Here is a 17299-nt window from a genome sequence, read left to right as displayed (position 1 = left end):
ACTGACACCTCAAGTCCGTTTCCTGAATGGCCTGGTCAGGAGTCTCCAAGCATCATTCTATGTCTCATCGTGCACAAATGACTGCCAGACTTTTGGCCAGTTTGGTCTTTTGGAAATGCAATGAAATAACATAAAGTGCACATTATGTTCATTGTTTAATTCATATTTATTTATTTATTTATTTTCGCTGTCACTCACACTTGGACACATACAAACACATGTTCACACAGAGACTAGATAAGACAGACGGGACATGCTAATCACACTGCACTAAATTTACTGTGATGGTTCTTTGCTTTGTACAATCTCAGCACTTTTTGTCTGAAGAGAAAGTTCTGCTTTTGCATTTTTCATTGAATGTTTCTTCTGTGACTATTCTTGCAGCTAAGTTTCATTGAGCTGTACATTATAGAGGTACAATTTCAGAATTACTTGGTGTATATTTTGTAAGTTCACTTGTTTCATTATGTGTTGAGATACATACAGATTAAGAAAGAGAAAACATGATCTATTATTTACATTTAATATGTACCTGCAACATTGTTTAAAAAAGACTTGAAAGAAATTCAAAGTTTAGGGCTTGAGAATTGAGGATAAAGATTGGAGACTTACTTGAGTCTTGGAAAACAATGACTTTGTCCCACATATGGCTCGTAACCACAAAGATCTTGAATTTTCTTACACACTGCTGGGGTAGCATTATACGATCTCCCAGTATCAGACCACACAGTATCAGACCACATGGTATCAGACCACACACTAGCCACTTGTTCTCTCTCAGAGCTCTGAGCACTGAACCCCAGACTGACTGAGGCCTTCTCCCATAGTATGACTGTCCGCTGTCACAGATTTTATCAATCTTCTGCAGCAGCTCTTTGACCTGATCCCTGTTTTCCATCTTGTTGTTGAATACGTGGTACACACCGCTGCAGCTTTGCAGGAGCTGCTGGATGTTTCTGTCCTCTCTGGTGAACATCTCAATGTCCATGTCGGTGTCTTCCAGTCGGTCTCCGTAGGTGAAAAGCAACATGGTGTGTTTGGAGACATTAGCGCTAAGCATCTTCTGCAGAGCTTTCAGTCCTTCCTGCTCCTGTGGAGTGAATCTTCCGAGCTGGAGGACGAGGATGAAGACGTGAGGACCTGGAGAGCTTAGCTGGAGAGCTTTTTCCAGCTCTGCTTTCACCTCGTCTGCAGATAGCCGAGTGCTGAAGAGTCCGGGGGTGTCGACCACAGAGACTCTATGATCGTCAATATCAACTTGTTTCTTCTCACTGCTCAAAGTCAGAGGGCTCAAACTGATCCTACAGTTAAACTCCTTCTTTCCCAGGATGGTGTTTCCTGCTGAGCTCTTCCCCACTCTCTCCTGACCCACCAGCACCACCCTCAGGTCAGAGCCTGAAACAACACACGGCATCAGCAAGGAGGTATGGATTGAATAGTGTGCATCAGCATTAGTGCAACCAAAAAAATGGCAAAATTGGAATTTAGTTTCTTTAAATAAGTTCAGCTTTATTTTTATTGCACCACCTCACAATTGCAGTCCTCTCAATTTAGAGACTCCACAGCATTAGAGAGAAACCCCAAAATCACATCATCACCTATGAGTGGCAATTGGTAACAGTGGGAAGGAAAACTCCCTTTCAACAGGAGGTAACCTCCAAGAGAACAAGGCTCAGGGAAGGGCAGCCATCATAGAGACCCATTGGAGAAAAAGGAGAGCACAGAGAAACAAGACAAAGTTATGAGAGAGAACACAAAATGAAATGAGTGGTGTATGAACACCAGAGGAAACTCTCAGAGCGTCATGGGAATCCCCCAGCAGCCTGGGATTCAGGCAAGGGCGTAGATTTGGCATGGACGGAAGGGACATGTCAGCATCAATAATTTGATTTCTTAGAGTAAAGAAAAACAAACCCGATAGTAAGAAAAAAACAATCTGTCAACGTCTCATTCACCCAGCGGTGCAGAAAGGGTTAAATTACGTTCTCTACTGGAGTCCTACGTCATATGAAAAATATGGCCAATGTGATTGGCTGTGCTTTTCAGGGAGCTCTGTTTAGTTTTAGCAGAAGCAAGCCTGATCTGCGAGGAGGAGAGGAGGATGGCAGCACAAAGGAAGAAACTGGATCTAAGAAAGTATTTTTCAAAGAAACCTGTAAGTCACTTAAAGTCAATTTCACTCAACAAATGTGTGGCTATGGTAGGCTTTGGCCCACATCAGTCTAAAATTGTATGTAACCATGAATAACGTGTTTGGGAAACTAACTGCACAACAGGCAGCACTATTAGTTCTCTCAGTCTCCTAGAGTAGCATTTCTAATTTTGATTGAAACTGTCAGAGAAAACAGCAGCCTTGAGCAAGTCAGGATATTAGTTTACAGAGGCTGTTAAAATTATACGTCTAACGTTAAAATGTTGGTGACACAATAATTTCATCCTAATGGTACTGACATATTCATAGGGTTAATTCTTGAGACAAAATTTCACAGAGTAGTCATGATTTTGCAAATATTCCACCTTGTGGTGTAGTTTGCACAAATTGTTTTAAAAATGCACTCCCCCTACAAACATTACTGATGAGCAGTGTTGGGTAAGTTACTTTAAAATAGTAACTTAGTTACATTACTAGTTACTTCACTCAAAAGTAACTCAGTTACTTCAAGTTACTTGTTACTTTCAAAGTAACTAGTTACTAGGGAAAGTAACTTTGGTTTTACTCAGAATTCTCTTGTTAATGTGTTTCTTCCATAACTTTGCCAGTCTTCTAGCTTGCTTACTTGCCACAAGTGCACTGTGCCACCTACCAACAGAAAGGAAAAGATAATGTGCATATTTCCACGAGAGAAATCCCACGCCTGGACCGTCATTGACTGCTGCCATGATTCTAGCCTACATCACAGCATCATGTGCGCCTTTTACATCCAACACAAAAACTGCAGTCGTGGTGCTTTCGATTGTACTCAGAACTCGGAAATTCTGCCTTCTGAATAGGAAGATGTAGGTAACACCAGACTGCAGATGAGCTGCATACAGAGCTGGACTGGGACAGAAAATTGGCCCGGACATTTTGACTAGAGACTGGCCCACCATTATAGGAAAAATCATAAAGCCTTTGAATGAAAATAAACACTGTTGTGACAGTGATGTACACTGTTTTGATGGTATATATGCATCAATCTATCAATCGTTTGTTGTAAGATTCAGATAATTATTTTTTTAAAAGCTAGACATTTTTTATTTATTTTTTGCCTGTCCCGTTTGGCTCTTTTGCCATCAGAATTATTGTCTAAAGGCAAAGGAAGATGCCCAACGGATTTACTTTACCAAATTGACCATCCCAGCCTTGCCATAATGGTCCATTTGATTCACCTTTTATTGTTTATTTTATTTTCACTTGCTGAATACGGGACAGACTTGACTGGAGGAAAGAAGGGGAGAAAGAAAGAGGGAAAGAGAAACAGCTGAGAAGAGGGACGGGGGAGAAGGGCAAAAAACAAAAACCAACAGAATGGGCAGCAAAAAAAAAGAAGAAAAAAAAAGCATATATCGATCACCTGGATCACCTGTTGAGAAAGAAAAAAGAAAACTAGAAAGCGAAAATTTCTGAAGAAATTTTAAGTGTGCCTATGCCGCCGCTAATCAGTATAGTTTGCCATTCAAACAGCTACAGAGAGCAAAACTCAGCAGAGCAGCCATTCTCCACCATGAACTATGGTAAAACCAAACACCGCTCGCGCCTCACAGATGACAGCTTACAGTTTTGTGTAAAGATGAGGTGACTTCGTACAGCCCCAATTTGTAGACGCTGTGCGCAGAGGTTCATAAGCAGACCCGACAATGTTTGCATGAACACACTTTGAAGCATTACGTTATGGACCACTTTTCACACATAGTTGCTGTACCCACACAGCCGGCTGTAGCTTTTCATCTCATAGCCCGACACATACACAAAAAAAAAAAAAAAAAGCAGAGAAAGCACAGACTTTACACCTGAGAGGCGTGATTGCAGATGCCGCTGAGGTGGGTCCACCTCCCCTGCAGCGGCACTGCAGACCACGCCCTGCCACACACATCAAACACGTAAAATAAATATTTATGCACTTTTCATTCACTTTTTGTTTTTTGTTATTTTTACACAGTGTTCTGAATGATTAACAATGGTCTACAGCCAATCTTGTGTATTATTATACAAACTTTGGTTGTAAGATTCAGATAACTATTTAATAAAAGCTAAATATTTTATATGAGAGTAAGAAAGAAAAGTATATCTTTGTCTCATACTCTCATCAGACAATACATGAACCTCTCAATAAACAAAATATATGCTCGGCTTAAATGACAAACCGCTATTTTACACAGTGGAACACTTATTTTTAAACAAAACCAATGCAGTTCGCCACTGACAGTGCTTACCTTTGCACATCACAGTAAACACTGAACCAAGATGGCGCCCACGCGAACGAGAAATCTGAACTACGGTGTCCTGCAGAGGACAAATGGTCAAAATTGCTAAAATTTACAACATATATGCAGCTCAACAGCGACACCTTGTGACTTATTCCAGTCACTACCTTACATATACATAACGTCTTACCTGACATTCAGTTCACCGGACACTCATACTGAATCACCAGCCCATATAAATGAAAAATAAGTCCAGCAGCCAACCAAGAGTCATCACGAAAGACTAGGGGTGACACGACAGCGTGAGCGGGCCTGGGTGTCAGCCAGCCCAGCCTGGGTGTCAGCCAGCCCGACCTGGGTGGCAGCCAAGCCGCGCTAGCCAGCTAGCCGGCTAGCTGCCATGCGGCGGTGAAACGAGAGCCCGGCCTAGGTGTCAGCCAAGCCGCCCTAGCCAGCTAGCTGCCATGCGGCGCTAGCAGTAACATCGTGAGAGATATGGGACTTCTTGATAAAATATGGGACTTCTTGATAAAATTAAGTGTGCCTTTGCATAGGCACGCTTAACGAGCAGATATTTGAAGTTTACACCCCTACATTCTCGCCTGAAAATAGGGGAGGCTGTCATAAAGTTCAAAATCAGTAACTTAGCGCGCACAGCTGTATAGAAACTCCGTCATGCTAGCTAGCACGCAGTACAGTTATTGTAACTGTCAGCACAACGAAAATAAACTACACCTAAACTCGGTTTATATCTGACCCAAATAGAGTGCAGTTAATAACGTCTTACCTGAAATTCAGTTCACCAGCCGCCTGCTTCTCCTGCATTGGGTTTCCCTTATCCACGATTGAGCTCCGCGTTAGCCACCACCGGTCGATCGGTGTTTCTTTCCCCGCATACGAGGGGAAGAGACATAAACCGGTGGCTAACGCGGAGCTAGCTAGCCACCGGTATATGAACAACTCAGTTATTTTTTTCCACATCGACCAGCATCATCGGCCCATATAAACGAAAAATAAGTCCAGCTAAGACAAAGACTGTTTGCGGAGCGATCGGGGGTGAAAGGAGTTAGAGACGCCTCACTGAAAGCCAAGCCTGGGTGCTTTTGAGCGAAGCGGCGCTAGCCGGCTAGCCGGCCGGCCGAACTAGCTAGCCGGCTAGCAGCAACATCGTGAGAAATCTGTTGCTAATATGGGGTGTTTTGACAAAACGAGCAGATATTTGACGTTTACACACCTACATTCTCACCTGAAAACCGGTCGATCGGCGGCCGCCTCACATGTTTCTTTCCTAACATATGAGGGGAAAGAGACACATACCGGTGGCTAGCTAGCTCTGCGTTAGCCACCACCAAACAACTCAGTTAGTTTTTCCTCATCGACCAGCATCATCGGCCCATATAAACGAAAAATAAGTCCAGCTAAGACAAAGACTGTTTGCGGAGCGATCGGGGATGAAAGGAGTTAGAGACGCCTCACTGAAAGCCAAGCCTGGGTGCTTTTGAGTGAAGCAGCGCTAGCCGGCTAGCTAGCCGCGCTAGCTAGCCAACATCGTGAAAAATCTGTTGCCAATATGGGATGTTTTGACAAAACGAGCAGATATTTGACGTTTACACACCTACATTCTCACCTGAAAATATCTTAAAAGTTTACTTTGTGACCTAGAAACACAAATAAGAGGAATATATTAAACCAAGTGGCAGCCGCCATTGTTTGACTGGTAGAGGCGTGCTTTGAATTGTGGGATATGCAGTTTTCCACCAAGCATACGCCCTTGCCGTTACCGTAACTATTCAATGCTTCGTGCAACCTTAAGAATTCCAATGGTTCCTGAAAGCACCGACGCTGTGCGCGCCGTTCATATTGTTGTCATTATGGTAATCCAAATACGGGGACATACCACTAGAGTGAGCCAACACACCACAAATTAAGTGAGTGAGCAAACAGACCACAAAGTAAGTAAAGTTTCACTTTCGTTCGTTCCCATTCATTTGAATGGGCAAAAACTTGCATTAAAATATTCATATTTAAAAAACTATAGAAGTAATAAACACCAAAAGTCATAGCACACCATTCCTGATCCAGCCGCACAAAATGATATAACATATATGAAGCTTGTGTCAAAACTGTGGGATGAGTTACGCGCGGAAATTTCAGGCTGAAAAAGGAAAATAATAATAATAAGAAGAATAATAAATCCGAGCAATAGTAATAAGTGTGCCTTTTGGCATAGGCACACTTAATAAGAATAATAAATCCGAGCAATAGTAATAAGTGTGCCTTTTGGCATAGGCACACTTAATAAGAATAATAAATCCGAGCAATAGTAATAAGTGTGCCTTTTGGGATAGGCACACTTAATAATAAATCCGAGCAATAGTAATAAGTGTGCCTTTTGGCATAGGCACACTTAAAAATTGCATTTCCTGCGAAAATGCAGTGTGGATGCTTAAAGCTGAAGCTGCATGCAAAAAGTAGCTGAAAAAGCTGAAAAGTTGCAGAAATTGCAAAAACTTTGCAGAAGCAAATAGAACTTTGCGAAAATGTAATAACTTAGCAAAACTGCAATATCTTAGAGGAAACATAATACTTGGCAGAAATACAATAGCATAGCAGAACTTAGCAGAAATATTGTAACTTACCAGAAACTTGATAACTTCTCAAAAATACAAGAATTTAGGAGAAATAGTATAAGATAGCAGAAAGAATATATTTAGCCAAAAATACTTAAACATTACAGAAACACTATGATTTAGAAAAATAGTACAACATAGCAGAAATGCTGTATTTAGAAAGAAAAATATAATATAGTAGAAATAGTATGATTTGGCTGAAATACTATATTTAGCACATATACTGTAACATGACAGAAATTCCTCCAATTAGTAGTAATACTTTAACATAACACAAATGTTATGATTTGGCACAAAAATCATGATTTGTCAAAAATACTATGATTGAGCAGAAGTACTAAGATGTAGTAAAAGTACTTTGATTTAACAGAAATACAATTATGGAGGAGTAATACTTTAAAATGGGAGAAATATTGATACACACACACACACACATACACAGAGCCTAAAGGGAAGAGTATTTGTGCCATGGAGTGTTAACAAGAATGTGAGGTCCATATTAGAAAAACTGGTAAAATCATAAAAGTTTTCAGAATTGTAATAAATGATGAATATGAATTACTGGTCTGTGACAGTGTATAAATTTGTAGTTAAAAAAAACATGTGGGCCAAGGTGGAATCGAACCCACGACCTTTGGTCTGAAGAGCCGTGTGATTACCAATCGCGCCACCTCTAACAGTGTGTTCACACCGAACGCGATGGACGTGAATAGAGCGTCAGGTTTACATGTAAAGTCAATGGAAAGGCGCGATGACGCGCGATTGCGGGTCCCGCGAAAATTCGGAAGCAGATTTGCGTCGCGAAAACGCCAAAACGCGTGAAACGCGCGTCAGTGTAGCGCGTCTGGCGCGTTTGACTCGCGAATAAAACCACGCGCGTGAGTTTTTGTGTTGCATTTTGTGCATACGCGCGTTTCGCGTCTACCGCTCGAGTTGGAAAAATCTGAACTCCAGCGTCAAATCGTGCCGCGACAACCAATCAGGAGCCTGGTGACGTGGCTGTTACCTAGGTCAAAGGGGCAGATCCAGCCAAAGCCTTTCATACTTCAATGGAGGGGAAGGCTAATCAATGCGGTAGCAAACAACTCGGAGCTGTACAACACCAGCTGCTTTCAGTACCGAGACAGGAATAAAAAGGACCGAGCTTGGAGGAAGATATGTGAAGAGATCGGGCAACCTGGTAAGTTCATTCATTTCTCTTTTGAAAGTTTTCACTGACCCGGGGAAGCCGCACAAAAGCTAGCAAGCCACCGCTATTTTCCCACTGACGTACAAATACCGTTCTGCTTTTATGCATGTTGTCATTTAGGAATATATTTTATTGTTTATTAATAAACAGCACACAGTGGTCCCGCTGTTCATCCGTCACTGCTTTGCTTTTTCGCTGATTTTTTATTGCACAGTACAGCATTGCATTCTGCAGCCTGATTGACAAATCTCCTGCGCTTGCCAAATTTATCACGTTTGGTTTTGATAACCATCGCGTCCAATAGAAAAAACAGCACAAAAACACCCATAACTATGAGCCTCATTCGGAAATAGACACCTGCACCGTGAGGGAAAAAGGCGCACGAAAGTGGCGGGCAGATGAAGACATAATAATACTTTTACGTTTTGCAATCTACAAAGGTTTGCACTTTGAGAATCAATTGTGAGAACTGTGACCAGGCAACCCGTTCTCACTCCCAACGCGTAAAATAATGACGATTTGTCACGTCCCTTAACTTCTCATGCTGACGCCTAAGGTACCCTTCCACGTTTTTATGTGACGCTGTGGGTTGTCAATTCATTCCAATATGAACCCGCTCGCGGCGATCAGAGACGCTTCGAGCAGAGGCTCCAGCCATCCATTTACTCCAATAATAACCCCGTCACGGCGAAACATGACGCCGAGAAGCACAATCTAACTGGAGAACCGGGGACCCTCTCCGCGAACAGGTTTTTCTCCCTAATTTAATGCTTTCTTTTAATGACATCGTTAACATTTCTCAACAAAAACACGAAAGTATCACTGATAATTCAACAATAAAATCGCTTCATGTTGTGGCCATCACACAGTGTTTTCCAAACTGATTCACGATCTGAAAGTGCGCAGATTTAACATATATAATCCTTCGTTAGGTTTATTATTTTCATTTCACACGTAAAACACATTTATAGATTCATTCACCACTCCTGCTAGTTTTGGATGCGCTCAGCTCCAACCAATCAGACCAATTTATGCAGACGCACTAATCCCGTAACTGCACACTACCCATAATCCTCAACTGCCGTCGCTATGGAAATGAAGATAACAACAGCTTGGTGCTACCCGTTATTCCTTTATTTACTCTAAAATAATAACCAGCGATAATACGAAATTAAACTGGCCCAGTGTTTAATTATGTAATTAAAAAATGCAAATTGTAGTATTTTATTTTTTACAAATTGCAATATTTATCTACAGCGCGCCTTTAGCGACACGTCAACAGATCTTAAGCAAGGCGATTGGATGGTTTTTACTGCAATGCATCTTGGGAGTCGTAGTAAATGTATCTTTCAACTCACGGTCCTGCAGCGAAGTTTTCGACTGGACACGAGGCAGATCCTAGCTAAGTAAGTTGTGATAAACTGTGGGTAATTTGCATGTTCACTGAAATATTAATTTCAGTGATATTAAACTGATATTAAACTTGAAATGTTTTCACAGAGCAGTCTGTGTACCAAGAGAACTACTTCTGCAAAAGTTTATTTAAATTTTTTTGTGATGTATTCTCATGTGTAAGACACTTGCTTGGCCACCCAGCTAATGTTAGTACTGCTCTATTTTAGCAATGTATCTTTTCTGTAATCAATTCAGGGTTTTTTTTTAACCCTATTCACGTAATTAACTCAATATTAATGACTTTAATCTCGTAATTGATTTTTTTTTCTAAATATGGTGTAATACTGCCTCGTAATATAAGTTATTTCTTTGGTCATAAATTATTTTTGTAATCGTTTCACCAAAACAGACCTGAAATAATCCCTACAAAACTCCTAAGTCACAGTACTAGCTTGAAGTGTCAAATGTTATTCACTACAAAGTCAGGAAAGTAGTGTCATCAGAGGAAAAAGTCATTATCTATCTGGATTTATAGTCACACTCATTAATTTTTTAATGTACAATGTAGAAAAGCACTACAGATGTCACACTACCCTAGAGGGCACTTGTACTGAATTATTTGGGTCAGTGAGTGTGCGAGATGACTTATTTGATGCCAATATTTACCAGTTGTATCTTTAGTAAAAACTTAACTGAAAACATGCAAATCACTACTTATTATGTGTTTATGTGTACTGTACATTTTTTCAACCCATTTTAATGAATGTTTAATATTTAAAATTTTTCAGAATTACAAGCTTCACCTCCTGCTAAAAGTTCTACACCAGCAGCTGGACCATCCTCTGCTGACAGTGTCGATGCTGGACCAGTCCCAGACCCAGAGGCTCTAAACGAGGAATTTATTCTTCATTTAGAGCCTGTACCAACATCTTCCCTCTGTCAGCCTCCTGCATCCTCCTCTTCATCTCTGCTTCCTCCTGCATCCTCCTCTCCATCTCTGCTTCCTCCTGCATCCTCCTCTCCATCTCTGCTTCCTCCTGCATATTCCTCTCTGTCTCTGCTTCCTCCTGCATCCTCCTCTCCATCTCTGCTTCCTCCTGCATCCTCCTCTCCATCTCTGCTTCCTCCTGCATCCTCCTCTCCATCTCTGCTTCCTCCTGCATCCTCCTCTTCATCTCTGCTTTCTCCTGCATCCTCCTCTCCATCTCTGCTTCCTCCTGCATCCTCCTCTCCATCTCTGCTTCCTCCTGCATCCTCCTCTTCATCTCTGCTTTCTCCTGCATCCTCCTCTCCATCTCCACATCCTGCATCTCCCTCAATTTCTACGGTGTACACCTCGGATGTCCCAAACAAAAAAAGGACAAGGAAAGGTTAGACGTTATGGTATTGTAAATGTACGAAACACATGACATGTTCGTTAAGTTTGTTAAGATTTCTTTTTCTTAATTTTTGCATTTTTTCCAGTTTTACAGAACTCATGTAAATATTTCATTTGTTATTTTTCAGAATGCCGAAAACACCGTACACAGAAGATTTTCAAATATGAAGAGATAGTAGACAGGAGAGTTGTAAATGTAAGTAATTTAGCCTGCTGTTGTGCAGATTTGTTTGCGTCTTTGGACTTCCCGGATTTGAACTGTGCCTGACTGAATATCCATAAGCTTTTGTATTTGATGAATCTACACTAATTCAGCCACTGAGTCAGGATTTCACTCCAAATAGGACATTAAATAAGAACAGACCACCTGATACGACCTGGTCATGCTGCCTTCCTGATGTTTACGTTCTTTAAAGTCCTCCTGACATCATGCTCAGAAGGAGTGATTGATGTGGAGGTGCTCCTTCCCATTCAGTAACATCTGCTTCAGTTAGTTTTGCTTGTGAGCCACAATGTAAGCAGTGTTGCTTTGCTGACATGCACTCGATGCTGGCAGTACAAGCATTGTAGTGGTTCTTATGTTTTTGTAAACTAATTGTATAATATATTGAGCCATTCAATAGTACACAAATGTTTATAAGCTCCTTTTTGTATGCAACTTGCATGTCTTTCTTAATTAATTGTTTGTTTATATCATGTTTTTCAGGAAAAAGAAGAAGTTAAAGTCAAGTGGAAGCCTTGCTCAACATGGTATGTAGTAACAACTTTGTTGGACGGGAACAGACATTCATATTGTTGATAAATAGTTATCAACTCAATTTGAATTCATGTATTTGGACTAAAGTAAATTGGGAGCTTTTAGCTATCGAGCTCCTCTTCTGTGAGGAGCTTGATAGCTGTCCACCTCCAAAGTCCATTATGAGTTTTGGAGGTGGACATGGTCAACACTTTTAAGAGTAGGCATAAGACTTTACTTCTTTATAGAGCTTATAGTTAGGGCTGGTTCAGCTCAGCCCTTAGTTATGCTGTAATAGGACCAGACTGCTGGGGGTTAGTGTCCCCCCCCCTCTCTGTCTGTCTCTTTCAGGGTTATGCAGGCTCAGTATTGGTTGAAGATGCAGTCACGTCTCCTTTTACTGAAAACTCTCCCCCTCTCCCTCACCACCATCTGTAAACATACATGTCTCAGTAATGCAGTTCATGCATGTTACTAACTAAACTTCTTCCCTGGAGTTTCTGTGCTCTCTCATCCAGCAGGTTCCGATGGATCGTGGCTGCTGCTGTGGTCCTGCTTGACATCTACTACATATATTAATACTCTCTGACTTGATTTGATTAATTTATATTACAATGAAGGTGTATAAAGCATGACATGAATATAGAAGATATTTCATCCTAAAAAATTGTCATATGTCACAACCTAAATTGTCCTATTTTGTGTGTGGTTGTCGTTGTTGTTTGTTATGTTTTTCTCCTGACAGTGGCAAAGTGTGGGATGACACATGGGAACCTGCGCAGTTTTACACACAGTAAACCAGGCACCACAGGTCGCAGAGATCGCACAGTTCACAGCTTGCAGTTCAGCATAAAAGTTCAAAATAAAATATTTACTATACATTTCAACCAGTGTCAGTCTCTGTTTCACTCTCTAATTGTGGCTTAAGTACCTAACATATTCATGAATCTGATCGATCAATAATATCTTCCCTGCACTCGACATCTCATAGTTTTACATATCAGCCAACATTATTGTCTACATCCTCATAAATATAGAAGTGACTTGCTTATTATAACATATTACAAGGTAAAGTAATACTGCACTGCACGTATAGTAAGTAACACCTACTGTGTATGGGAGCCTAAAGCAAAGTTAACTGCACCAGTACCAGCTTCAGAACATATTGTATATTATATGTTTCTACCTTTTTGTAATATGTCATGTTTAGATGCAGTGACAATTGCACATTTGGAGTTGTGGTCATATGTGGTCTTTATATACAGGGTATTAAAAAAAATTGACATTTTTTGCTATTTTTCTTGTTTGTTTGCACAATATTATTGTGTACATATTACACATGTAACATTATTGTTAATATTATTATTAGATATCAAAGATACAATTTGATTGAGGGTTTTCCTGTCATAATTTCAATAAAAATGCTATTACACACGTAAACAATAGGATCAAAATAAACTTTTAAAAAGTCTGTTGATCAAATGCTGATTTTCAAAACATTCTAGAGGAAAACAGAGATAAAATAATCTGAACAGTAACAGTGATTGTGGATGATGATGGAGGCTTCAATGGATTATTCTGTTTCAATCAATAGGTTTGTATCTATGACAATAATTTGATAAGTTTAACAGGTTGGTTTAGGCCTGGCAATACAGCAAATATTCACAAACTTTTGTTTTTGAAGAATGTTTATCTTTTTTGGGATGAAGCTATCTGGCAAAATGAGACAACCCTTTTAACCTAATCTTTATGTCTTTTTTGTGGCTATGATACTGGATTTTGGTTTGATGCATATGCAGGTTACAGCTGGGGAATGGCAGTATGTTGTGGATTGATTTGGCATGTTCAACCACTGTTACACCAAACTCTCTCACTTATAACATGATAAAGGCCTCTTACTCAGTGTCATGGATTTTCTATACTTTTGGGGACACAGGGCCAAAGTCTGAGGCAATAAGTCAGATCAAAGAAGGCAATGATTCTAAAATGGGAGTTTACTTATGTCATTATATATATCCAGGAATATGTGCCAGAGGATAGTTGTCATGAAATCAATATTAAATCAAAGTATTCCTTAATTACCACAGCTGACACAAGTTCTCCATAGCTGCCTGCTGTCTCAGGATCTGTCTCCAAAAAGGACCAGGGAGCGCTAAGATGTTATGTTCTAAACTGATGAAGAAAATGCACATTAAACATAGTATAAACTTACTGAGTGAAGTAATGTCAAGAGGATTCCTTTAGCTCCTATTGGGTTGGTTCCTTGATCAATGCAATACAGAATCATTAATCTGGTTTTATGTAATGTCCTCAAAACATGTCAAAATGAGGCTCACTAGTCTGTGTGGCCTCCACATGCCTGTATGACCTCCCTACAACACCTGGGCATGCTCCTGATGAAGTGGCAGATGCTCTCCTGATGGATCTCCTCCCAGACTCCAGGACTAAAGCATCTGCCCACTCCTGGACATTTTGTGGTGCAGTTGGTGGATGGAGCGAGACATAATGTCCCAGATGTCCTCAATTGGATTCAGTTCTGGGGAATGGGCGGGCCAGTCCACAGCATCAATGCCTTCGTCTTGCAGGAACTGCTGACACACTCCAGCCACATGAGGTCTAGGATTGTCTTGCATTAGGAGGAACCCGGGGCCAACCGCACCAGCATATGGTCTCACAAGGGGTCTGAGGATCTCATCTCAGTACCTAATGGCAGTCAGGCTACCTCTGCCGAACACATGGAGGGCTGTGCTGCTCCCCAAAGAAATGCCACCCCACACCAAAACTGACCCACTGCCAAACTCATGCTGGAGGATGTTGCAGGCAGCAGAAGGTTCTCCACGGCGTCTCCAGACTGTCACAAGTGCTCAGTGTGAACCTGCTTTCATCTGTGAGGAGCACAGGGCGCCAGTGGCAAAGTTGCCAATCTTTGTGTTCTCTGGCAAATGCCAAACATACGGCACTGTGTTGGGCTGTAAGCACAACCCCACCTGTGGACGTCGGGCCCTCATACCACCCTCATGGAGTCCATTTCTGACCGTTTGAGCGGACGTGCACATTTGTGGCCTGCTGGAGGTCATTTTGCACAGCTCTGGCCTTTCTTTCCTACCCCACAGTACCTTCCCTTACCATTTGTTTCCTACTCTTTTACTTCTTCTTTGATGACGGTTGTCTTTCTAGATAAGCAATTTCATTTGCTCTGGGGCGAGTCAATGGCTCGGGTGCATTCTGGGACTGTCAGTTCACCAGTGTGCTGGCATGCTTCTTAACAAACACACCACTACAGCAAACATCTCAGTTGTACTTGTTGATTTCTTCGACAAAACACTGAACAAAAAATTTACTTGTGAGTGTGCTGCCTGGTGCTTTTAAATTTTGTGATTATTTGAGCAGCCCAGAAAGCATCCCATGTATTAAATTATGTTATCGTATCTGAACATGTACACTAGTCATTAAATTAGATGGGAAATAATGATTCAGGGTAAACAACTGCACCAAGGAAATTCCATTTTTCTTCTCAAAATGTAAAATGTCTGTTGAAAAATCACATTGAACAGAGATGTGATTAACTTTTATTTTACCAAACATAACATCAATGATGACACAATCAGTCTTCATCAGAAGTGCTCAAATCACTCTCAGTGGCATCGTCTGGAATGTCCTCCTCCTCCTCCGAGTCCATTTCCAGGAGTGGTTGGTGGCTGAGGATTCTCTTGTACATGTCCTTTACTTTGAGCATTTCAGCTTTCAGTTCACTTTGTTTTTTTAAAACCAGGCTACAGAGTCCCTTCTGTGCATCCTCCGACATGCCAACAAAGGAGGCTGTAAAAAGAACAAAACAAATAAATATGAGAAAAGTAAAAAAAACAAACAACAAAAAAACATCACCTCATAAACACAATGAATTAGGATGCTGTAATTAAACATTTTTTTAAAAGGGAGAAGGCAGTGTTAGCTAGCAATCTAGATATAGGTAAAAGATCCAGTAAGACTTTAGCATCTGCTCTTATTTTCAATCGATTCATCAAAAAATTAATAAATAAATAAAGTGCTTACAGTCTGAGGAGATTGTCCCCAACACCACAGAACGCATTCGCAACACTGTCCAGTGATGCCGCATCTCCCTGCAAAGGATCATCTCCTCCTCTCTCAGGCGCCTCACAGCCATCACCTTCTCAAAGACCTTTCTCTTTGTCCGGAGGTCAGCAGCAGCTACAGTTTAACAACATCAGATGGGAAAACATAGCAGCATATTATGATTCAAGAACAAAACATTCAACTACTGCTCAGATACTGGGAGCTTGTTTAAAAAGGATATTTATAAATCAAGAGCTTACGTTCACTTGTGCTCTGCCAGGGCCAAATATCGGTCTGCATGAGGGCATCACTGGATACGATTTGCTTTGTTGGTTCAGCGAGCTTGTTGTAATCGTCAACAGCAGCCGCCAAGCGTTTCTTCTCAACTAAGATGACCTTGCGAATTCTGTGTCGCCTCTTGTTGCTATCTGTAAATAATCATAAAAAATTCACACCTTCACATAATGTATATAGTTTCATTTTAATCTACACTCATCAATTTGTTTGCTAGAACAAATCACATCCAGCTTAAACAAACCTGGATCTGATTTGATTCTGTTTACAAAGTAGCTGCACAAGCTGTACAAACTGAGCATCAAACGGTCCGTTTCAAAGAAACTGGGACACCATTTTGTCTGTAAAGACTTTGTGTTCGCACTCTGATGATGACGACAAGCTCCTCTACTCGTGCCTGCAACGCTCCAAGGCTGCCATCAGTTTGATCACTTTCTAAGTGAGAGGAATATTAATCAGAACACAGGATGAGTAACAGTCACCAAACTACAGTGGACTCTGTAATCACTGACTTGATGACATTCATTATAAGACAGCTGGAGCCTTCATGTGCTGCTATCTCATGATAATCATGAGATAACAAGTATGTTGGTGTTCAGGTTTATAAAACCAACTAGTACGACATCATTTCAACCCAGGTTCTATCCAATTTGATGAAACGCAACAACTCTGCCATAAATTTGCTTTTCCAAGGCTTATTTTTCATTGTTTGTTGACACTGTCAGAAAGATCTTAACTCTAAGTTCTTTAATGAGGCCATGGTGGGTCCTATTGTTATACATGAGTGCATTATATTGAGACTCACCTTCAGCCCATTTCTGCACATCGGCCACCCATTGCTGCAGTGTGTGGTCATCCACACCCAGCTCATTTCTGGTCGCATTCAGGCTCTCCACTTGTTCTCTAAGGATCCTTATGATCTAAGAATGCATTCATAAATGTCATTCATATTGACATTAAAAGAGTACTGGTGTTTTCCCCCCATTACCACACACATTAAAATGGGTGTTGAAAAAATGACCTTTAGATATCGCTGGCTCAAAGTGCGGCCCAGTTGTTCCACTTTCCTTTTGTTCCACCCCAAAGCCAGGAGGGTCAGCATGTCTGTTCGCCCTGCATTTCAGTTAGTATACAAATTAGAATTAATGAGCAGGGAGACTGAAATTCCTCTCTCAAAAAAAACCCAAAATTCTTCTTTC

General features: G+C 40.9%; 1 protein-coding gene and 1 long non-coding RNA gene across 3 annotated transcripts; one reads left to right on the top strand and one right to left on the bottom strand.

The window, feature by feature from the left end:
- Positions 1-10883: 10883 nt before the first annotated feature.
- LOC113033887 (uncharacterized) lies at positions 10884-13017 on the top strand. The gene is made up of 3 exons (XR_003274092.1): positions 10884-10988; positions 11125-11192; positions 11703-13017. It is a non-coding gene; the product is annotated as an uncharacterized LOC113033887 (long non-coding RNA).
- A 2270-nt stretch (positions 13018-15287) lies between these two features.
- Positions 15288-17231, bottom strand: LOC113033849 (uncharacterized). 2 transcript variants are annotated; one of them, XM_026187996.1, is made up of 6 exons: positions 17122-17231; positions 16906-17020; positions 16434-16535; positions 16067-16234; positions 15786-15941; positions 15288-15551 (listed from the first exon to the last, which is right to left on the bottom strand). In XM_026187996.1, the coding sequence occupies exons 1-6, from the start codon at positions 17200-17202 to the stop codon at positions 15337-15339; spliced, it is 837 nt and encodes a 278-aa protein (XP_026043781.1). In that variant the 5' UTR covers positions 17203-17231; the 3' UTR covers positions 15288-15336. The 2 variants fall into 2 exon arrangements, with proteins under 2 accessions (XP_026043781.1, XP_026043783.1); XM_026187998.1 differs by lacking the exon at positions 17122-17231 and having other exon boundaries at positions 15289-15551; positions 16434-16548; positions 16906-16944.
- Positions 17232-17299: the final 68 nt, after the last annotated feature.

Source organism: Astatotilapia calliptera, chromosome 12, assembly GCF_900246225.1.
Source record: "Astatotilapia calliptera chromosome 12, fAstCal1.2, whole genome shotgun sequence".
Taxonomy (NCBI): Eukaryota; Metazoa; Chordata; class Actinopteri; order Cichliformes; family Cichlidae; genus Astatotilapia; species Astatotilapia calliptera.
Note: the sequence above shows the minus strand (reverse complement) of the source record. Positions and strands in the feature narration are given on the sequence as shown.

Excerpts from the sequence above, each read along its gene's own strand:
- LOC113033849 (XM_026187996.1), bottom strand. The coding sequence starts at position 17,202 with ATGCTGACCCTCCTGGCTTTGGGGTGGAACAAAAGGAAAGTGGAACAA. Across the intron at positions 16,536-16,905 it reads TGTGCAGAAATGGGCTGAAG|AAAGTGATCAAACTGATGGC; the intron begins GTGAGTCTCAAT and ends CCTCTCACTTAG. Across the intron at positions 15,552-15,785 it reads GGGGACAATCTCCTCAGACT|CCTCCTTTGTTGGCATGTCG; the intron begins GTAAGCACTTTA and ends TTCTTTTTACAG.